Source organism: Strigops habroptila, chromosome 5, assembly GCF_004027225.2.
Source record: "Strigops habroptila isolate Jane chromosome 5, bStrHab1.2.pri, whole genome shotgun sequence".
NCBI classification, from domain to species: domain Eukaryota; kingdom Metazoa; phylum Chordata; class Aves; order Psittaciformes; family Psittacidae; genus Strigops; species Strigops habroptila.
In genome coordinates, this window is record NC_044281.2 from 77,220,028 (window position 1) to 77,243,866 (window position 23,839).

General features: G+C 38.4%; 1 protein-coding gene across 2 annotated transcripts in view; it reads left to right on the forward strand.

Annotated features, from left to right (window-relative positions):
- PLPP4 (phospholipid phosphatase 4) overlaps window positions 1-23,839 on the forward strand; it is a 60,815-nt gene that overhangs the window by 17,170 nt on the left and 19,806 nt on the right. For both annotated transcript variants that reach the window (XM_030487859.1, XM_030487860.1), the window contains exons 2-5: window positions 3,157-3,265; window positions 7,569-7,659; window positions 10,979-11,042; window positions 12,289-12,413. In XM_030487859.1, the coding sequence (XP_030343719.1) occupies window positions 3,157-3,265; window positions 7,569-7,659; window positions 10,979-11,042; window positions 12,289-12,413 (389 nt within the window). The remainder of the gene's footprint in view (window positions 1-3,156; window positions 3,266-7,568; window positions 7,660-10,978; window positions 11,043-12,288; window positions 12,414-23,839) is intronic.

Genomic DNA, 23,839 nt, shown 5'->3' on the forward strand with positions numbered 1-23,839 from the left:
TTATGAATAGCAATAGGCTGTACTTTTGGTTAGGATAAAGGAACATAGATCACTAAGTGTCAGGCAGCTTAGAAGCCAGTATGTCCTCATGATTGTTTAATAGAGTACGGAGGGAATTGCCTTCAAGCTAGTGAAATGTTGTATCCAGTCACCCATCGGTGATGCTTCAAAAAAAGAAGAGAATTGTTCTCTTATGAGTCTTGGCATAAAAATTTAATTAGCAGCTGAGCTCTTTTTGAAGATGGAAAAAAAGTGATTTCTTTTTCTATAGTCACTTCCCTTTAACTGTTTATTTTGTATTGCTCTGTTGTTCATGCAGACAAGATCTGCTGCCTTCTACATCTATTTTTTTTCTCTTTGAGTAATGATACTGAAATAATTTTACTGTGTGGTGGGTATCAGCCAGATACCCACCCAATATAACCTGGTTTCAGCATTTTTACTTGTTTTTTGCATTATGTTTCAGCACATTTGAACACTATTCTTGAAAGACATTCAGAATACAAATCACGGGAAGAAACAGATACATAATCAGAATTAATATGTATTGGATGCAAACCTGCTGTTATGAAATACAATAGTAACTATAATAATTATTAGTTTCATTGATCGATATGTGGAAACTAATCTTTCTTTAGAAGAGTACAAAGACAGTATTTTATGTACTAATCAGAAAATGAGTCCTCAATTGGAATCAGATACTAGTTATGTTATTTATTATAGTTTCATCTCTACATGTGTTGTTTTGCTCTTAAAGGAATGAAATCTTATGACTTAGCATGTATTTGCAGTGTTGTATTACGATTCCTGTGAAAACTATGAATGTGAGTTTCGTTTAATTTCTCAGATTTAAACAACAATACTTTAGTCTTAGTTTTCTTACATTACAAGGAGACAGGAAACATAAGAACAAGAAGAGCCCCAAACCTTTAACTCTGTTGACATTCATAATTCAAATATCTTTATGTCAAATTATTTAAATCTCTGGTCTAATGTGACATATTTTCCAAAAGTGCACTGGTGCATCGATATACTGTGATCACCTTGAAGCATAAATATTTGTGTATTGTTTGTTTTTTGCAATTAGAAATGCTTCAAAGGTCTGGATATGTCAAAGAACATGTCCATGCTTCAGGGCATTCCTTGGCATATCCATCAGTCCTAGTTCTCTGAGAAATGCCTCAGAACAGCCAGACCAACAGATACTTGAGGGAGTATGTCAGAAAAGATGTGACTGGCTAAAAGACTTAGACAGTGAAACTCAGTTGTCTTCTTTCACTTCTTGTATGCCCAGATATGCATGTGCTTATCTATTTATTTATGTTCACAGTGGTGAAGTACATCCTGGCCATGGATCCTGTATATCTCTTCATAACAAATGTTAAGTCTGGATGGTATAGCTGTGAACTTTGTTGTTCAGCTCTCCCAGGTGACATGTGTAGGATGTCATGCCCTGACCTGCGAGTTTACTTGGCCACTAAACCCTTTGAAACAGCAGTTACTTTCTTCTAGCTGCTGTCAATATCTTTAAAGACTGAAAATAAAATAGCATACTTTAGGAGACTCAGCCGAAATTTGGAAACAAAGTTAACTTGCATTGGCCAGAAATCAACCTTTTTTCTTCTAGTTAAAGAGAAAAATTTTAAAATGAATTTTTCGTAAATAAGGTGTTTTATTTCCTGGAAATGTTCTCTTTATAAGTGTTTCCCTTATTCATGTCTTGCACAAGCCAATGTTTTTTAAACATAAAAAACATTTAAGTTTTCAGCTTGAAAATGCTGCCACAAAGAGTTTTGACACTTCTGAAATTCACTTTGCACCTGCTTTGGAGAGCAGGGTCAGACTCTGGTTTTGAAGAAGCCAAGTATAATAGTAAATATTCTCCCTGCAATACCAGACTCCTTAAGTTTCCAGAGGAATCTAGTTGTCCATGTAGGTCAGTAAGGGAAACATAACTATTGGTACAAGTGGCAAGATTGTGTGCTACTTGTATGCTGATTTTGTTGGTTTTGTTTAGGAGGAAGAGTGTGGTTGGGCTCTTTGGAGTAGACAGTTTTGTACCTTCTGTCTAGTAGAAGTCTGAGCTTGTTCCGGTAAAGGGGGTCAGTAGTAGTGTGTGCTGGGGATGTGGAAGACTGTAGCTAATGCAGAGATTGTAGGTTATGGTAAGAAAATGAAGAAGAGTTAGAGGACAGTGAAGGGCTCCATGGAAAAAGGAGTATGGTTTAAATGAATAGAGGCAATTTATAGAATCCTAAAAAGCTTTTGAAACTTCTTACTATAGCCAAAGATCACAATTCCTGCTGCTTCTTTCAGTGCTGGACAACATACCCACACAAATAATTTACTTTCTACATAACAATGTAACTTCAACCTTTTTATTTTGATGATCTTCCTTTCAAAATAACATTATTACAAAACAGTGGGTGGTTTTGCTTCTTTTGTTTATTGGTTTGGTTTCTTGTTTTATTGTTTGTTTATTTGTTTTTTAAGAGAGCTAAATGACATGAAACTGAAATTGAAACAGCTTTGGTAGAATGAGACCTGTCTGGTAGAGTTAGATTCTTCTTAAGCTTGACAGCCAAATCAAAATACTGGCAATCTGAATGTGTTTCTGTGAGCCCATCCTGTTGTAGGAGTAAGTCTCTTTCAGAGAGATTCTCTGAAGTTATCTGTTCTTTCTATCAGTAGAAGGAATTGTCTGGGCTGCTTCTTTCACCCTGCTTTGTGATCTTGCAAATACAACTGTCATGCTTCAAAGTCTGGATCTTGACATTTGAAAAACACATTTTGTATTTGATATTTGTATATAGTTTCTTTGGTGTGAAACATCCGCTATGTGATTTTTCTAGCCCCACAATATTCTTTGCACACTTCTCCCACCAAAAAAACAAAAAAAAAAGACAATTTATTCTCCACAGTAAAGTTTATAGACCTGTTATCAAGTTGTAGAATATAGACTTCCTAAAGGTATATTTATGAAGGTTATATTACTAAAAAGCAGTGAGGTAGGATAGCAATGTACTATAAGGATAATTCATGTGTGCTATACTGTAATTAACATTGGGGAAGTTTTAAATCAGCAGGACTCTTCTGTGGTTTCTGCTTATCATTGCAAATTGTGAAAAAAAATTGATCTTTAATTGTTATTTTCAGTTTTACAGAATTTTTGGATCCATTTCAGCGGGTTATCCAGCCAGAAGAGATCTGGCTGTATAAAAATCCTTTGGTGCAATCAGACAACATACCTACGCGTCTTATGTTTGTAAGTACTAAAGGTTTATTGGTCATTTGATGGCTGTAAGCTAAGTACAGTAAGAATAAACAGTAGGAAATCTTTTAGGATGATAGGGTGTTTCTTTAATTCTAATGACAAACCAGTGATGTCCAAAATAGCGAAATGTAGGAAATTGTGGGGAGCTTATAAAAAGCAGCATTACCAGGTGACTGAAATCATGAATATTGATTTTGCAGGTTAATATTTAATTTTGCAGGTTAAGATTTAAGCTTGTAGTAATTTAGAGGGATGCTAGTGAAATGATTAGAGAAGCTTTTTGAATTAGCTGATTGGGTGACCTGACAAAACCTTGCCATGCTCTTATTAGGTTAAGTGTTTAAATTTCAAAATTCTCTTTGTTTTAGGCATGATAGGCACTGAGACATTTGACTTGTTTCAGTCCAAAAACTTTTTTTTATCCATGTAGGCATGGTAGACATGTAGACATGCTTTGGCTTCTGCCAACAAGTGTACTGAATGTATCATAGAGCTGCTCTGTTGTCACTGTTGTTCTGGCTTTCTCCATCACAGCTTATGGTGACATGCAAGCTGGCTGTCTGATTTTGATGGTTTGGGTAACAAAATTTGTGGTTTTGATAAAACCTTCACTAGCAATGATTAAGAATCATAGTAATCTGCATATATAACTATATGAGTGCAGTAAGATTGACTGCTACAGAGATGCTAAGAAATTACGGTTATAGTTCCGGCTATTAAAACACATATGTCAGTCTTTGCAAAAGCCTCATCAGTTGAAGTGGAGATTTTGCAGGAGTGGACATGATTGATGAGGTCAAATATTAGTAGCCTTGCATCAAAACATCCTTTCCTGTGTCTTCAGTGAAGCCAGGATTTTACTTTTCAGATTAAGGCTTGAATTCAGACTAAATGCAAATCAGCTTTGTAATTTATCTTCATTTTTTTCTTTTAAAGGGTCAGGCTTTCAGTTATGGAAACTTTTTAATTGAGGAACAACTTGAAGGTGTTTCCTTTTTATGAAGTGCCAGTATATCTGTGCTTTCTAAGACAGAGCCTAAAGACCTGGTTTTAAGTTCACCAACATAGTGTTTATATTGCGTTAAGAAGCTCTATTAAGGATTTTTTCAGCTGGATGCCTGAAAACATATGTCCTTCCTGAAACGGAATATAGCTGTCTAAAACAACCAAAAAAACCCCAAACCTACAAACCCAAACATTAAATTGTTGTATTAGGAAAGACTCTTGAGTTTAATTCTGCCATTTTTCTTTATGCTGAGCATTACCTTGCTTGGTTTCTCTGATCTGTGTTTATAACTGAAGAGTTCAAGAGCTAATAGTGAATCATTGTGCAGGGGATTGCTGCAGTGGTGAAACTGTTTCTGAAACCAGTTGGGATAATCATTAGTCCATCCTCTGTTCTCTAGGCAGAATCACTGGGAAGCACGATACTGGGATATGTGTAGTACATTTCCCTGTTAACCAGTTCTCATAGAGCCGGGTTTTGATATGCTTCACAGTAGTGGAACTTTCAGGCAGCTCTGGGTCAGTAACGTTTGTGTAGTCTGTGTTAGCTTTCTGGCTGAGACCATTGACATCAAGCCCCTCAGTGAACAGCTTCTAAAATTCAGAAACATAGATAATTTCTAAGTGTTATCTTTTAATTAAGAAGAAAAATCCAACTCTAACATTGATCACAAGCTTTCATTATGTAAAGAATTTCTTGCCACCAGTGGCATACTCTGATATCAAAACGTATGACTGTAGCTTACCAGAAAGCAATCTCTAAGACTTTATGAACTGCTGGATTATTTTATATGCTGAGAGATTTGAATTCAAGAGAAATGTGAATATTCCAAACCTAGATCCAAATTGGACAAAGCTGACTTCTGCATGGGTAGCGGCATGGACTGGAAAGACCTGAGCCTTGTTCTGCCTCTCTGTGAGTGGCTATTCCTTGTCTTAGAAAGTATAATGTACTGTCAACTTCTCTTGAATGCACGGAAGTATGTGGGAGTCCCTATAACTTTAGCATCTCTCTGGCTTGCCAGGATGAATAATGAATGAGAGAGATTTTGTCCATGTTTCACAAAACCAAGGCAATTTTGGAATATTTCACTGCTGGAAAAGAAAACATTACCGAGATGCATCTGAAGATACTATTACTCATTAGATTGGTGCCAAATCTGTTATGGAAATGAGCCATACAGAATCTTTCTGCAAAATAAAGAGAAAGGAGTCCTTAGCAAGCCAAGCTTCCTTTATATGTGCATTCTGCTGCAGAATAAAAATAAAATAGAATAATATCCACCTTCCAGCTAATGCTTTTGTGTGAGGAACAGCAATGTACTGCAAACATGAATAAATCTTCATCTGTCACAAAAATCCATATGCTTGTGAAATATGAGGAAATCTGCAGTTTTACCAGATTTCTGAGGGTTGATTGTAAAATGATTTAGAGCAAGCTACCACTTGAATTCTGTTCTTTATTAATACTTTCTGCTGCTCCTGCTTGTGCAAAAGAGCCTGTCATCTGGCTGTATTTCTACATGTTCTTCAACAATGGCATGCAGATATCTTTCTTCTTTCTCTCCTGGTGGCAATCCTTACTTTTTAGAATGAAACTAATAATTCAAGGTTTTGCTTTAAACCTTTATTTTATTTCACTCTTTGTCTCTGAAAGCAGAAATTAAACTATTGCTGAGGATGGAGAGAAGTGAACATTTCTGGAGCAGTAACATGAGACTAGCATCCTAACTTAAATAAATCTCACTCACACTGTAGACGTAAGGGAGTTTTAAGTGGAAATGGTGCATCTTTGTTGCAGAAAACCTGATGCCTGCCTTTCTAAATGTGAAAAAGGGGAGCAGACTCCAGATTGTGATTTAATCTGCATGGCCCACTGAGTTAGACAATATTTTGCAGATGCAGGTGAGGGGAATCTGGTCCATGATGCACCACCAAAATAACAAATATAGTGCATTTTCATGTTGTTGCCTACTCAGAAATTCTAAAATCATAAAATGAAGACTGGTATTAATCTGTATTATAAAAAGAAGCGAGTTGCATGTGTTTTGTCATAACCTGTCTGTCCTGTCTAGCTCTTATTTCAGTGGGACTGTTTAAGAAGTAAAGCACTGTTCAGCCTCGGTAGAGATAGCATAAACTTACTTAAGCTCTGGCACCCCTTGTGCCACGTACAGCTTAATTTTCAACTTGTTTAAAACCCCAGTCCTTTCCACTTTTCTTCAAGAGAATAAACGCTTTTGAAAGAGCTCGATTTGTTTTTGAAGAAATGTGTTTGTGAAGAGATTTGTGTATTCCAGAAGGAATTTGGTAACTTAGACCAGAACCAACAAGAAGCATAACTGGACTGCAAGTTGCTTTTTACCTCTGAAAGTCTGACACAGAAGGGATGATGGAAGGACCAGTTGGGAATAAAATCATAGTTTTCATGGCAGGCTACTAATGAAAAAGTCCCTTGTATTGTGCTTGGTAGAAACTGATATATCTTTCTGGAGAAAAACAATAAATCCCTGCTCTGGGAGGACAGACTGCAGTATACAGGCACTGCACGAAGTAGACTGTTTTTTGGATTCTTGTCACATTCACAGTGCATTTTTAGCATATTCATTGCCCTGTACTTGCAAAAAAAAAAAGTCATCCTGAGTCCAGATTTAGGGCCCCCAACACAAGAGGCACATGGACCTGCTTGAGCGAGTCCAGAGGAGGCCACAGAGATGCTACGAGGGCTGGAGCAGCTCTGCTCTGGAGCCAGGCTGAGAGAGCTGGGCTGGGGCAGCCTGGAGAAGAGAAGGCTCCTGAAGGGGAGACCTTATAGCAGCTCCAGTGCCTAAAGGGGCTCCAGGAAACTTGGAGAGGGGCTTTGGACAAGGGCCTGTAGGGACAGGACAAGGGGAATGGCTTTAACCTGCCAGAGGGGAGACTGAGATGAGCTCTGAGGCAGAAGTTCTTCCCCGTGAGGGTCCTGAGGTGCTGGCACAGGGTGCCCAGAGAAGCTGTGGCTGCCCCATCCCTGGCAGTGTTCAAGGCCAGGTTGGACGGGACTTGGAGCAACCTGCTCTAGTGGAAGGTGTCCCTGCCCATGGCAGGGGGTTGGAAATGGATGAGCTTTAAGGTCCCTTCTAACCCAAACCGTTCTGTGATTCTATGATCCCACTTTGCTTAAGGTCAGGAATTTGATAAAGATCATTCAGCTTTCCAGTGTAAAGGGAGCTAACTGAAACTAATTATTAATCAGTTGGACTGAAAAGGAGTTGATGCTCTCACACATGGTGTTTGTTATCTTTTACAGGCAATTTCATTCCTTACGCCACTAGCAGTCATTTTTGTGGTCAAAATAATCCGGCGAACAGACAAGACTGAAATAAAAGAGGCTTTCTTAGGTAATGTATGTCATTCTTCAAGATGAAAAATGTGCGATAGCTCTCAGAGATTGATTCCAATTGTAGTCTAAGCCTTGAAGAAAACCGGTCTCTGTTAGTCCGTTACTGTTGGTTCCAGTGCAGATGTAGTTGCAAGCCATCTCAGAAAAGACTTTTTTTAAATGCGTGTTGCTAAGTGTACAAATTCTGTGCCTTCATTCCACAATCTAGCTAGCAAGAGCCAGAATTCAATTATCAAAGATAAGACCACTCGAGAGACTGTTCAGATGTATATTTTTCTGTTACAACCAAAGTATTACCACTTATTTATAATTGTAGCTATTCTAAATTAATGGCATGACTGGAAAGTCCTGTGAGATTCAGCTGCTTAGCGTAGGAAATTGCTCCTCTCATTGTTTTCTCTGATATCCTGGAATTTACTGTTCCCCATTGCAAAATCCATGTTCATAGCTCAGTTTTTGTAATCACAGGTCAGTGTTTCATTTTTAACTGCGAGTGTTGTTAGATGTGCACTTAATGGTGGACTGTGAACTGCTATGGCTGTGTTATGGGTGAGCTCTAATTATAGTTGTAGGCAGCAACTTTGAGCGGAGGAGCAGGTAGGCAATGGGGATGGTAAATCTTAAACTCTTCCAGCTAATTCTGGCTGCGTCTATCTCTTGAATTCTTTCAGTGATATATGCCCAGATCCTGTTTACATAGGTATTGCCAGAGACCAAAATTGACTAAAGAACTTTCACTGGCAGAGCATACTTGGAGGCACTAAGAACTGTAAATGTTTTTGTTGGCAGTGTGTTTGAAATGTGCTTATTTCTGAAAATCTCCTTTACTGGATAATTTAAACTTTAATATATTGGCCCTTAGATCGTGAGGTCAAACAATACTGAGCCTTGCCTTAGCTAGAAAGAATGTAAATGCCACTGTGTATCTGCCTTTGAAATTTTCTTAGACAAGACTGGGTTCCCATTGCTTGTTCCTTCTCCATTTGCTCTAACACAAGTGTGAAAAGATTGAGTTTTGTTTTGGCTGCTACCAGTCATTTGTAGTAAATTCTGAAATGCCTTGTAGTGATATTTTACTAAGTCCATTCAAATAGAAACAACTCTGACTCATGAAATGCATACAGTCACTGTTCTGAGATTAACTTTCTGTTTTTTAAGAAGGAAAGGAGTTTTGGATTAGTTTCTCCATCACTATTCTTACCTTTTTGTTCTAAAAAGACATTCATTTTTTCTGCTGTTCTTTCCTTCTGTTATGATTCCCTCTGTAATGTCCAGGAGAAAAATTAGCAGCTTCCCCAGTATTCTCCTTGCTGTCCAGACTTAGGGAAATCCCAGCCTTGGTGTTCCGTTCTGCAGATTATCTCTGTTCAGTATTCCCCTGTCCATATACATGGAACTTCCTGTGGCTTACTTATGTTGAAGTATACTGTACGTTAACATGATTAAGTATGTTAATGTGTCTGGTGATGTGAAGCTGATTGTGAAGATTCATTAACTGTGGAGCTTTGCTGATTTGCTGAGATCTAGCACATAATGTTCATAATGATCAGGAAGTCCCCAAAAGGTGAATTTCTTTAGGCATCATACATAGAATAAATCAAAAGGTAAAATGATGTGAAAATGCTTTGCCCCTCATATAGCCATTAATATAAAGAAGGTGATTTAGTGTGCCTAGGGTAAGGAGTAGTTAGCTTCCTACTGTAGGTGCCCTTAATCCTTCTGTTGGAAGTACCTATATCTCTCTATTGGCCTGATTATATGACTGTATGAACCTTCCCTAAAAGGAACAAAATGAGAGCAGTTGCAATTTGTTTATCAGCTTACATTCACGCTATTATTTGATGCTTGGATTGCTTTAAAAGGAATATGCAGCAGTGGAAGCAGTCAGGTAGGCAACAAACAATCAAGACAAAGCCCAATGAAGAGATTAAACTTTACTGCGTGTCTCAGAAAGCAGATATCTACATCTCCCATTTTTTAACATTGCTAGTCACATGCATTTGACTTTGTGGAAAATTTCAATTTGCCATACAAACACCATAAATATCTGAGAGAAAACAATTGAGAGGAAAAAGAGAGCATGGGATTGATTGGTCACTTTGAACATAGGTGTTGAAAGTGGAAGACTACTTTGAACAGTATCAGTGTCTCTGACTTGTTCTTTTATTTCTGCTGGCAGCTATTGCTATAGTCAGAGAAAACTCTTGTTTTTGCTTTGATGGAGGGCCTCCTTTTTTTAACTTGAAGAAAAATAGATCCTATAAGGCACATTTTTATGATCTATAATATCTTCTAGCATGGATTTTATGGACAGAGGATGAGTGCTGCTGAAGTGTAGCATCTGAGGTTGCAGTCCAATGAGAAAATAGCTCATGTAGCTGTCATTGTTTTCCTGTAACTGTTCTGCTGGAAATCAGAGATTTGCCTCATAGGGTTTTTTTTTTTTTTGATAGGAAATGAAATTCAGTGGCTCTTGTGTTGTAACAGGGAGCTAAGGTGTGGACTGCAACATTAAATCTCAGTTTAAATCTAAAAGGTGTGTATGCATTGGGCTCAAGTGCCACCAAAATCAAGGCAGAGAGCTGCACAGGCTCTAGATGAAGTTCTTCAGAAAGTCTAGGCACTCAGCACACAAGTACAAATAAAAAGGATGATTCAGTCATACCTAGTATGACAGTTCCTGTTTATTACTTCAATTTTATTAGGAAAATTGGTAAATATTGGGAGCAAATATAAGGGGAAAATGTCAAGATTTTTAATCAAAGCATCCACATCCTTTTGAAAGAAAAGATGAAAAAAATAATCCAATTCTAGTTTTAGCCAAAAGGCAATCCTTTAGCCTGAAAGTGGACTATTTAATTGTTGTACATGTACATATATACATACATAAACACACGTGTATATATGCGTATACACTTATGTGTATATCTTATATATAGGTCTATATGGGAACTCATCTTGACCCAAAGAATGTAAGATTTTAATCTAGTAAATTGCAAAACTGATAAACACAGTACTTGATTCTCTAATAATTGTTTCCAGATGTTGATTTACGCCTGTGCAAATGGCATGATAGAATACTGGCTTTGTAGAAGGAAATGAGATTTCTCAAGAGTAAAAGCAGCACAAAGTCGTGATTATTAGAATGCTCTGGGGTCTGTCCTTAGTCTGGGTAATAAGAAAAACAGTAGTCTTCAAAGATCATTCAGTTTGCAGTCTAGTAAAGGTTTCAGTCTGTAAATGAAATGCTGTAATGCTGCGATTTATTGCCTGGTATTTAGGTTATTATTGTTCTGTTTTTTCATTCTGTTTTATAGCTGTTTCCTTGGCTCTAGCTCTGAATGGCGTCTGCACAAATACTATTAAATTAATAGTGGGAAGGTAAGTTTTGTCATGTTATAAATGGTAGCTTTAACTGTTAAGAGAAATGAAGGCAGATTGACAAATACAATACATCTTAATAAAAAGATAGCTACTGCTCTGAATTAGAATGGGCCCCTGTGAAGCTGTCCTTTTCCTGGTGCAAATGTTGTACAACTTCATTATGTGACATCCAACTGTGGCAGGAGTCTATGCCCTTGTGTTTTGTTATTTGTTTGACCAGTTGGCAGATCCAGACAAATGAGGAGTTTGAAAGGAAAGGTGTGAGGTGGAATCAGTTCATTAAATTGGCAACACAGCATGTGGGAGTTCAAATGCCAGTACCACTAGCCTGATTAAAGAGGAATCAATTGAATCTCTGTATAACCCAGTGCATGCATTTCATGTGAAGCATATTACTGAATGTAGTATTTCCAGGTAACGTCAAGATCCATGGCAGATCAAACCTTGGAGCTAAGCAATAAGTGGACTTTAGGTAGGACATTTTTTTAGGAAAGCATAAATTTGAATGGAGGGCTCAAAAAAATATTAGCAAACAACTCTGGAATTTTATTTTTTTTTTTTGTACTATTTGTCTCTTTATCAGAATTTTGAATAATTTCATCTGAAAAATACATGTTTGACTTTAATACACTATTTAATAGAGACCAATGCTGCAATTTTTGTTCACCTTTTTTTGCATTGAGGAAGCAGTATTTGTGCTTGGTTTCTGATGAACCCTCTCTGCTACAGTACAAATGTCCTGACAATAGTGGTACTCGGCACTTTTCTTTTAAGAGTGCTTTTGAAATACGATTAGGAATGTCTGCACCATCTTCTTCAGGCAGACATGAGCTCATTTTGCCTGCGCTTCAAGCCAACTAGTTGCTCTGTCAGCTTGTCTCTGGTCGTTTGCCTTGCTTCTCTACGTGGTTTATTAGCTCAGGATCAGTATGACAGTATGGTTTTCAGACACAACTCCCACTTGCATGCTGCACTGGAAGCTTCCCTGAGAGAGCCTGACTGCAAAGAAAGTGACTTTGAATTGGGGGACTTGCCTTAGGGTGGACTTGGCAGTGTTAGGTTTACTGTTGGACTCAGTCATCTCAAGGGTCTTTTCCAGCCTAAAAGATTGTACAGGTTTCTGTTGCTGTATTAAGGGAGGGAGTGAACTCTATATGTAATAAGCACTAAATGTAATAATCACTTTGAGGTTTATTTGTCACTACAGCTTTTATATTTTTAATATCCATGGTGTTTTTTGTAGACCGCGTCCCGATTTCTTTTACCGCTGCTTTCCAGATGGAGTAATGAACTCTGAAATGCACTGCACAGGTGATCCAGATCTGGTGTCTGAAGGCAGAAAAAGCTTTCCGAGTATCCACTCTTCCTGTAAGTTCATTTAAATGCAGTGCCTCTTTGTAAAAAGGTGTCCTATCTGTGTTTTGGAATTGCTCTTTTTTTGATAGATCATGAACCTGATTTTTGCTGGAGGGGCTTGGACTTCTCTCTTAGGTCACCACTCCCAGAAATAAAGTTGTGAGCCTGTTCCTTATATGAGAACCACCGAGCATCGCTGAGAGCCACAGCAGGACTATCAGTAGAGTGAAGCACTATTCAAGGTTAAAGAAAACAGTGTGTTACTGAGGGGGTATCTGTTCCCTGATGCAGACCTCTGTATGCAACCTTTGTCTATACAGTAATTGTTTATTTTGTTATATTCCATTGAAGTATGAAATGTGACAAGGCATGTCTGACCTGCATAGTTTAAACAAGAACTAGTTAATATCTTTGAAGTACTACATCTATTAAACCAAAGTTCCAATCACAAAGACAGTTCAACTGCTTTTATCATTAAAGATTCTTCATAGGAGGTTTTATGCTTGAAGGTGGAAGGGATAGAAAGGGGTGCATAGAGATCATGTTGCATCGTTTTGATGCTGTCCATCCTAATGACCTGGAAACAAAGTGAGGTTCAAGAAGTCCCTATAGCACTAGAAGCTATGGTAATATGCCAGTAGAAAGGTGGTTCTTTCATTCCCTGTTTTCTTTCTCTTCTGACAGTATCCACTGCTGGCTGTGGCTAAAAAAGGGATCCTTCTCTGTGATTCTGAGGGGTTCTTATACTTCCAGTTTCAGATGACTACTGCGACTGGACTGCTTTGCCTGGGCACAGGCAGGGGTAGATGGTAGCTCTGTTCCCGATGCAAGCAAGCAGAGGAGAATAGGTGGAATGTCCTGACTTTTCTTTCAGCATAGAGGTAGCATGTAGTGGGGGAACAGGTCTACCAATAGTATTTTATTTAGAGGAGCAGATAGTCAGGAAACAGAGGTTAATTTGAATCATAGAATCATAGAATGGTTTGGGTTGGAAAAGACCTTAAGATCACCTAGTTCCAACTCCCTGCCATGGGCAGGGATACCTCACCCTAGACCATGTTGCCCAAGGCTCTGTCCAACCTGGCCTTGAACACTGACAGGGGTGGAGCATTTACCACTTCTTTGGGCAGCCTGTGCCAGTGCCTCACCACCCTCACAGGGAAGAACTTCTTCCTTATATCTCACCTGAACTTCCTCTGTTTTAGTTTAAACCCATCACCTCTTGTCCTATTGTTACAGTCCCTGATGCTGAGTTCCTCTCCGGTATCCTTGTAGGCCCCCTTCAGGTATTGGAAGCTGCTCTGAGCTCTTCATGCAGCCTCTCTTCTCCAGGCTGAACAGCCCCAACATTTTTTTTCTCAGCCTGTCTTCATATAAGAGGTGCTTCAGCCCCCTCATCATCCTCGTAGGCTGCTCTGGACTTGCTGTAACAGCTCCATGTCCTTCTTATATTGAGGACACCAGAAAAGCATACAGTATTCCAAGTTTGGAGTTTCTGGTTTCTTGTCTCTCCTAGGACAGCACAGTCACTTTTCATTCTGTTTGGCTTTGAGGTGGTCCTTAGCCTAGGTCTGATGTTTTGATCAGATACTTCCAGCTTATGCCATATCCTGACAGATATTTAGGTGGCTTTATGAAAACTCATATATCTATTGAATTAGTTGTGTTAACTCAAATGTTTACGAAGATTCCTTTCTCTGTCTTGAGGAGCTGACTTCTAGAGTGGTTTGTGTCAAGTGTCTAATAAAACTTGTTTTCAGTTATAAAATAACTTCTTACTATCAGATTTTTGGGCAGTTTTTTGGCCAGTATTGTTTGTTGCTTTTTGCTGTTCTGTTTCTGAGAACTGCCAATTAAGCATCACTAAGTCATATCTATGGAATTTGTTGTTTTGATCTTTTTTTAAAGAGCTTCAGATTGTCTAATTGCACAGAATTATATATTGCAAACAAGTTATGTAATGAGATGAATGAAATTCTGAACTGATCTTGCACTCTTTTTCTTGTTTGAATCCCAGAAACAGATAAGGCAGTAGTAGATGTTTGTGGATATGTTATAAGCTTTATAATTCTAAACAAGAAATCAACTTAGCTGCCTCAGATTTTGTTTATAAGCTTCAATTACAGTAAAGAAACAATAGCAGAATATATCATATGCCGTTTAGTAGAAATTGTATTTACTGCTATTTATAGTTTGTCTTCAGATCTGGTTGTCACACTTAATTGCAATCCTGTTGGTTCAGTATTTCATCAGTGTAATAACAACAAAGGCATGTCTACGCTGATGTACTAGAATTTATAGATTAGCCCTCAGCAGATGCTATAGTTCATCACTTCACTAAAATGCAACAGTTTACTTGGAGGCTGCAAAGTGTGAGCTGCAGAACATACCCAATGTGCTTTTGCACAGACTAGAAACGCTGTATGTTGTAGCATGGTCTACTTACCCCTGTCACACATACTAGTTCTCTTACCAGGACTGCTTGTCACAGTGTGAAGTGCTTTGTCCCTGTTCCATTTGGGCAGCCAGAAATTGTATAGTGGGATTTTACTTTGAACTGGTTTTGGTTTTATAAGCTCTGAGTTACATTACTGCAGCTCACACAAAATTCAGTTGGAGCAGAATGATGACCCAGTGTATTTCGATCAAAATTATATGAGAACAGCTTTCTCCATCACTGACTAGTATAATATTAGCATGTGGCTGAGTTGACTATATTTCCTGCTACAGAGCCTTTTATTACAATGTGATAAGAATGAAAAGATATTATGTATGCAGTAACTTTTATCTGTTGGTAAGTGTATGCTGAAGTGAGGCAATTCTGCAGCTGCTTGAAGTACTTAGCTGTTTGAAGCCTGATCTTATAATGTCTAAGTCTCTGACAAGACTGTGTGTTTTGAAGCTTTAAAATCCATATGTATCTTAGTCTCATAATGGAGAAAGAAACCATTTTAATTTGATAATCTTAAAATGATAACCTCTGCTCCTGCTGTGTAGCAAAATAATTTAGATAACCAGGATTGACAGCATTATTTTACGAAGAATAGTTTATAGTAGTGATAATAAATTTAGTTTCTTGCTGTTACTTCATCCCTCACTAGATTGGAGAGTGAAAAACAAAAACTGGGATGGGAAAGACAACATTATACTACCTTCCTGGACCTGTAAAGCAATGAGGATGTTGAGAGCATAATAATTCACAGTTGGAAATTTTGCTATAATTCTACATTTTCAGTATTTTGGTTTGTGTAATATATGAACTTTACCTCTTCTACCTCCCACTCCCTGTAGAAAATCATTCTTTTACCTCAGTTTTAAAAAGCTCTCCTTCCTGCCTTCTTAACATGTAGGTAACTGCAAACTTTCCTTCCACAAACTCAGTCCAAGATTTCTTTTCTTGTCTCCTTTCTCCCTTCCTGCAGCATAAGATTGCTGCTAGGTAAACTGAAGGGGTTCTGTTCTTAGTTTTCTGTCATCCTTTCTCTGTTTGTTTTGGAATTCATGAAGCAGCACCAAAAAAAGGTGTGTTTTTGTTACTGTTTGTGTTTTCTTGGGTTTTATCCATTTTCGTGGCTGCAGAAGCGCCAGTGAGGAGGACAGGAGTTGCCATAAACTACAGTAAGTGTCTTAGGAATGATAGATACAAGTAGCCTACTACAGTTTGGTATTTCCTACTTCACTTGAACACACGAAGAAAATAAATCACATGTAAAAGCTGCCAGGCAGCTCATAAAGAGAGGTTAGAAGCTTCAGTCAGGAGCCATTTTCATCTTCAAAAGAGTTTTTCTTAGAGCATTCCTTGGACAGGCTGTCAATCAAAGGCTTTGTTATACCAGGATCTAAAACCTCATCTGTGAAAAATGAGGCCTTTAACACGGAAGTCTGTGGTGCTGTGAATGTTGTGCTGTAAGAATGTAGCGCAGGGATGTATAACAAGAGTGACAGTACTGACACCCCAGATGGCCTGACCTGACCTTGCGTGCTCAATAAAAATGTTGTGAACTACCTGTCTTCCACATTGAGAGTCAGCTTGTGCCCTGAAGGAGAGTGTATTCTCCTTATTAAATCACAGACGATTTTCTTGGCTTAAATTACCATGTCTTTCATCTCCCTGTGCCAAGGAGTGTGTGCAATTCAAATAAGAGAAATGTATGGAGCACTAACTGTTTTGTAAAGTCAAAGAGTGACTTGCAGATAGATGCAAACTATGGTTGCCTGAAACAAATGAAGCATTTTGTACCTAATGAGAACAGGAGGTTGACCCACATGAAGACAGCGTTGTTGTTCCTGCCTTCTCTGAACAAGGAGCAGGACTCAGTGGCTGCTGAAAATACCTCATTCAAGGCTGCCTCCTAGCTCTGTTTTTTGCTGTCCTTTTCTGGAAAAACTGTTGAAGTTGGGAGTCTCCTCTTGATAACTCTTCACAACAGCAACTTGAATTTAGAACCTACACAAGCACAACACAAAGTTCAATGACTCCATTGAAATTCACACAGTAGTGCATGTTCTACTGGATCAAAAAAGTCCCCTGGACCTTCTGGATTGTTTGGAGCATTTTTTTGCCTCTTTTCCAGTTGAACTGCTCCAGTATATCTTATTTGAGGGAACCAGCTTTTGGGGGTAGGGAGCCAAGATTTGACTCATGCCGGGGTCCAGTAGCTCAGAGGCTGTTCCTGAGCGTCAGGTTTACATGTAGCTAGTCTAACTAAACCACTTCCAAAATGTAGGTGTATTTTATTTTTTTTAATATTTCCATGGTTATATAATCCATTGGCAATTTTATGCTATTTAAAGCTACTACCTGTAGTGATACCCTCCAGCTTCTTTATGTCCGTACCTAATTGAAAGAATTATGTTTATGAAGATCATAAACACAGCATTTCTTCCTCCTGCTTGTGTCCTTCCTTTGTGCCTTCTGTAGAGTTATCTTGTAGAGAGCCTTCAGGCAGCCTACCTTGATACTGGACATACATCGCAGCATCCTAATCTCCTAAGGTATGTGGAGTAAGCACATACACTCCTCAGGGTTTGTTCTGGCTGTACTTTGCAAGCTTGTTATCCAAATAAGAAGCAAGTCTCTCTCAAATATGGCTCTGACTATAGTGGGAGTTTTTGAACATCCAAAGCCAGTTACACCGTAGTAAGGAATTGGAGGATTTCAGCCTTCTCTGTAGTGAGCTTCCTAAGAAACTTTGTCTTATGTTTGGTGGAGTATGATGGGAACTATCCTTTGCTGTTTTGTTTTGAGGGTTTTTTTTGGCATGGTTTCCCTCCTTCAACCTCCTGATGCGCAGCACAACATGTTGTTTCTTTGGATCGCTCCTTGCAGTGCTGGAAAGTACATAATGTAACTGATGATGGACTGATACAAGATCCTTCACCATTCTTCTCTCTTTGCAGAAAGATTCAAACAGCAGCAGCAAGCAAAAGATTAAAAAATACCATGAGCAACGAAATGGATGGACATGCAAACAGAACGATTTAGTGTATTTAAGGAAACAAACAGAACAAATTATGCAGAAATTGGCATAAACCTTTTATTGTCTGGAATTAAGAAGTGTAATGATTACCCAGCATACCAGCTTGTGAAAAATGCGATGTATGAATAAAGAGTATTTAACCGAATGCAACACATGAAAACTCATTGATAAGAGGAAATAAAATGGTGAATGAACACAAACCAGTTAATTGGATAAGCCACATGGATAGCTGGTAGCTGAAAAGGTCACTGAATTTGCAGGCATACATTATACTAATGTGATTTCTAGTCTCTGAATTAGTCTTAAATTACCATTGCTATAATCAGGTAAATATCTTTGTTTAGATAATATATCTAAATTTCTTCAGGGAACGTGCTCAGCTTACAAACCATCAGGGTTTTTTTCATGCACTAGACAGACTGATTCTATTTGTGAATAGAAAACTATACGTCAGGAGTGTTTAATTAAGGTGACAGAAATACTGAGCATGTTTTCTATATGAAAGCTCGTATTTCCATAAAGCACCTAGGGTTAATGAGTGGCAGCTTACAATTGTTGCAAAGGGAGAAGGATCCTCTAGAGAGTTCTAGGAGAGGTATGCTCAGAGGCAGTACCAGACGTAGCTGTTCTCCCTAAATCAGTCATACATTATAGCTTTAAGAGATAATGACAAGTCCAGATTTCAGTTGCATGCCAGTCAGAATTCAGTTCTTAAGCACAAGGGAATGTTTTAAAAGAAATGTGGGTTGTTTTGAGGTTTCTTCCCCTGTGTTGAACAGCAGAACTCAGTTAAACTCTTGAACCCTTAATATGAAAAGAATGTTCAGAGTTTGGGAATATCTTCTACCCTTTATGTGGTTTTGGAAGGTCTGACCTGGAAGCCATGAACACTGAAATCTTACAGAATTCAGTCTGAAAGCAGACTTTTTCTTTCAGGTATACACATACATTCATATACACTGAAGATGGAAAACTTTCTTGTATCATTACAGTATATCAGTTTATTGCTGTATACAGATGATTCCCAACAAGATTTCTTATATTCCTGACAAATTTTCTTATATTAATTTTAAGCATCTCGCATAGTAGGATTTTTCTGCAGCTCAAAATTAGGCTGGTTATTACATGGTTTGTGAGTTCAGTCTAGGATAAATACCTATCTCCGATCTAATCTTGAGCCACCTAATTGGACATTTCTTTTCTGCGCTTGGTGCCTCATTTCAAATTTCCCTGAATTCATCATGTCAGTCTGATTCTCCTCTATTAAGCTACAGTTCAATATTGCAGTTTATTATGTGTTCTAGTAATTTGCTGTACAATTTATTTTTTTGCTGTCATGCTAACTCCATTTTCTGTACTTATTTACATCATTGGTAACACATTTGCTTGTTTTTCTCACCAAGTATGCTAATAAGGAATTCAGGAGCTAGTTCTTTGGGCTACTGCATGGTGGAACTCTCCACATATCAAAAACATTAGATCTGATCATATCTAACAGAATTATGCGGTAGAACCAAATACGATGGGGAGGAGGAGGAAGGGATGCATGTTGTGTTGGAATGAGCAGCAGTGGGTGAGACTTTAAGTCTCTCTTGGTTCTTGCACTATTTGTGGGGACTGGTGCAAAAAGAGCTGACTACCAGCTTACACAAGGATGAGATGATGCTTTAGGAGCTGTCAGAGTATCAGTGATGTTCTATTTTAAAGCCTGTTGTTATGATTCTTGGCAAGGGATACAGAGTGATCATCTGTGTGATATAATTGTACACTCTGTAAGTTGCCTGTGTAAAGGTAAGTTTAGATGTGGGTTTCTTGTCAGATAGTATCACTATCTTGTCAGATAGTATCATCATAGATGTCCTTTAAAATAGATGCTATCATAATATATGCTCTAGTCTTCTTAAAATCCCTTAAGGCACTATAATGCAAAATAAGGAAATTAATGTCAGGGTGCATTTAAAATCTAGCAATTTTTTGAAGTGGAGCAAATGAATGGAAGCAGATTTCCATTCTTTAGGTCTGAAATCTTTGAAGGGCTGGCCTTAGTATCCTTAGATCCTTAGTATCTTAATATGACCAAGAATGAACACCTGTCTACTTTACTGGAAGTTGTTAGACAATTTGTATGCTGACTGGCTATTGATTTAAAGCACCATTTACGAAGACTGCACATAGATTTCTGCAAGTGGAGGAGTTGAATGTACTTTGTGTGAGTGACGTAGGAAGGCAATTTAGAGAATGAAGAGGTAGAAACTGAGAGATGCTACAAAACAGGAAACACAGCTATCAAAGAAAGCATATTTTAGAAGCATAAATTCATAGAAATCCAAGTCGTCTTCTAATTGTTGCCTGAAAGTAATTTCCCTAAGTTTTCAGCTGTGAAGATTTTGGCTTAAAATATGAATCCAGATCATCTTTCCAAGTTGGTGGCACCAAGTTTTGGGTACAGATTTGGCTAAATCAGAGAGAGCGAAACCCCTGGTCCATGGCATTTTAACTGAGTCTTTGACCAGAATACATCTGTATGAATGAGGATAGGCCATCAACAGCAATCTAAAAAGCGCTGCAAAAGTATTGTGTGTTTATGTTCATATAGTTTAATGAATGAGTCTTGATCTGTTGCCAGAACTGGATCAACTTCCTGATTAGATCTGACCTTAAATGTTTGCTTATATTCAAATGTCACTTACAAAAGTAGTAAGTGGATAAACAAAGGAAAGGAACTAGACCTCACTGAACTGGCAGTCAGAAATTTTGCTGCAGCCACAGAATGGTCTTGGCTTCTTGTTCTGGTTATGAATGTTGTGAAGTGTGATGGCAAAGTGGGTTGAGGGGAGCACAGCATAGTGATCTTAAAGTGTGTGTCTCTTATTGCCTATTATAACCTGCCTTCTCTTTCACATTTGTTGACTGTTTGTTGGGTAGTCATACATAAATATTATATTTTTAATTTATTATTAAACTGCTAAAGGAAAGTCCAAAGCCAAATCATGTACAGACAAAGGCTGTGTCCAGAGACCTACTTCATATCTGAGCTCAACAAGTAATAGGCCATTCTGATGTAAATACAGCTTTGCAATAGCAGCAAAACCCATAGCATTGTATTCTGGTCTGCTTGCTGTATAAATGACTTCTGAATGGATTCTCTCCTGAAGCTTTCTTAGAAAACAGTAGCAACTCAGCAATACAGACGTGCTTCAAATAGTGTTCAGTAAACAGGTTGTTTAGGATAAAAAACAAAAATTCCTAGACAGATATCTGATATACTGACATGGAAGTCCTTGTACAAGCAAGTGTGGCTAAATAACAGTAACATAACACATTTTATTTAGAAACACCAAAAATCCTGTGTGAATGAAAGCCAAATTCTTGACTGTATGTGCTTTCTTAGAGGAAGTGATTAATCATAACTCCATCCAGAGGGACCTTGACACGCTTGTGAGGTGGGCCGATGCCAACCTTATGAAGTTTAACCAAGCCAAGTGCAAGGTCCTACACCTGGGTCGGGGCAACCCCAGGCACTGCTACAGGCTGGGCAGAGAAGAGATTCAGAGCAGCCCTGCAGAAAAGGACTTGGGGGTGTTGGTTGACGAGAAGCTTAACATGAGCCGGCAGTGTGCGCTTGCAGCCCAGAAAGCCAACCGTATCCTGGGCTGCATCAAAAGAAGCGTGACCAGCAGGTCGAAGGAGGTGATCCTGCCCCTCTACTCTGCTCTTGTGAGACCCCACTTGGAGTACTGTGTACAGTTCTGGTGTCCTCAACATAAAAAGGACATGGAGCTGTTGGAGCGAGTCCAGAGGAGGGCCACAAGGATGATAAGAGGGCTGGAGCACCTCCCATATGAAGACAGGCTGAGAAAGTTGGGGCTGTTCAGCCTGGAGAAGAGAAGGCTGCGTGGTGACCTCATAGCAGCCTTCCAGTATCTGAAGGGGGTCTACAAGGATGCTGGGCAGGGACTCTTCCTTAGGGACTGTAGTGGTAGGACAAGGGGTAATGGGTTCAAACTTAAACAGAGGAAGTTTAGATTAGATATAAGGAAGAAGTTCTTTACAGTGAGGGTGGTGAAGCACTGGAATGGGTTGCCCAGGGAGGTTGTGGATGCTCCATCCCTGGCGGTGTTCAAGGCCAGGTTGGACAGAGCCTTGAGCCACATGGTTTAGGGCAAGGTGTCCCTGCCCATGGCAGGGGGGTTGGAACTAGATGATCTTAAGGTCCTTTCCAACCCTTACGATTCTATGATTCTATGATTCTAACTCCCCTTAAGTTTTTATTCTACTCATAACATTTGCAAGCAGATTGCAGTTGACAGAGTTTTAGCCTCAGCTTTATTTAGTAACTTTTTTAAAGAAGTGTGTTGGTTTTGAATTGGTCAGAACTGTTTAACCTATGTTTTTGAAATAAGGGATTGCTGGCATATATTTGAGTTTGCATGAAACTGGGTTTGATACCTTTTGTGCTGAAGGAAAGAAGAATGGCTTGGTAAAAGTTTAATTTAACCTCCTTGGAGCCTGTACTGCTTAATGTTGGTAGTCAGTAGCAGATTGAGGCCATGATTGTCATGAATATCCACATATACATCTTGAAATTGATGTCTGCTATGAATAAATAAATAATCACATCCTGGTTGGGTTTGTATCAGCTTATTGTTTCATCCACAGACTTCTTAAATTGTAGGTACCTCTGGAAATCCTCAAGTCCCAACCCATGCCCAAAGCAAGGTCAGTGAGAGTAGGTCCGTCATGATGGTGTCCAGTTAAAATTTGCATGTAACTGAAGATGGACATTCCCTGTCCTTTCTTATAGGGACACCTGTTCCAGTGTTTGATCACCCTCACAGTGAAAATGTTGTTTCTTATGTTCAAATGCAATTTCCTGTCCTTCAATTTGTGCCCATTGTCTCTTCTCCTTTTACTGGCTCCCAAAGCGAGGAGTCTGGCTTTTCTTCCCCCAGAACAGAACTTTGCAGTTCCCTGTGTTGAGCTTCAGGAGACTGACGTTGGCTATTGATCCCAGCAGGGAAGATCCTAATTGGCACTAGTGGATTTCACATCAACTGACTGAAAATTAAACTTGATAAAAATTAGTCAATTGAATAACTCAGTGGGTGCAGAGATAAATAAAATCTGATGTTGAATTGGATAGATTCATGGGAATAAAATAATTAAAAAAAAATCTGGATAAAAGTGCTGTACTAGCAGCAAAATAAATAAAATACATCTGTGATTTTATTTTTGTAGCTGCAATTTAGTTATTTAGTTTGAAAAGTTGACTTTTGGTTAAATCATGCCATTGATTTTATTTTTTAATAGAATTCTTTATTGATTCCAGAGGTTCCTTTTTACAAGGAAGAATCAAGGTCTGAAGAAACCGTTTCACAATAACATCTCGATTTGATTTCAGCTTCCAGAGTGAATGTTAACAAACATAGCTGTACAAGAGCTCTTATTTCTTGTGGTTGTGGTTTTTAGGGTGGATTTTTTTCCCTCTTTGTATTATATTGCTGAAAGAAAGTTATAGTGATTACAGTTGAATACAGCTGAAGAAATAAGAGAATTTAATCTGAAATCTGAAATTAAGCATGTAATCAGAATATTTTGTTGGGGGGGACAATGACAGTGGCTGTTATGTCATGTTTCTTAATTGCCTCCTTGATGAATGAAGGTGTCTTGATATGCTTGAGAGAGTAATGGCATTTTAAAAGTGAAGAAGAAAATTATTTTCTCTGCCTTTCAAGCTCTAGTTGACACTTACCTCACAGCCTTTGTAGATAAGATGGTCAATAGCGTGTAAACTCTCAAATTTTATATATTGGTTGACCCTGTTTTTACAAGGAATTCATGTTTTTCAGTGAAACAGTTCCTTTTACTGTTTATTTTTAACAAATTGCACTTTTTTACAAATAAGACCTAGGTAGTAATGCATCACTGCTGATGTAATTGGTGTTTGCAGTGACCAGA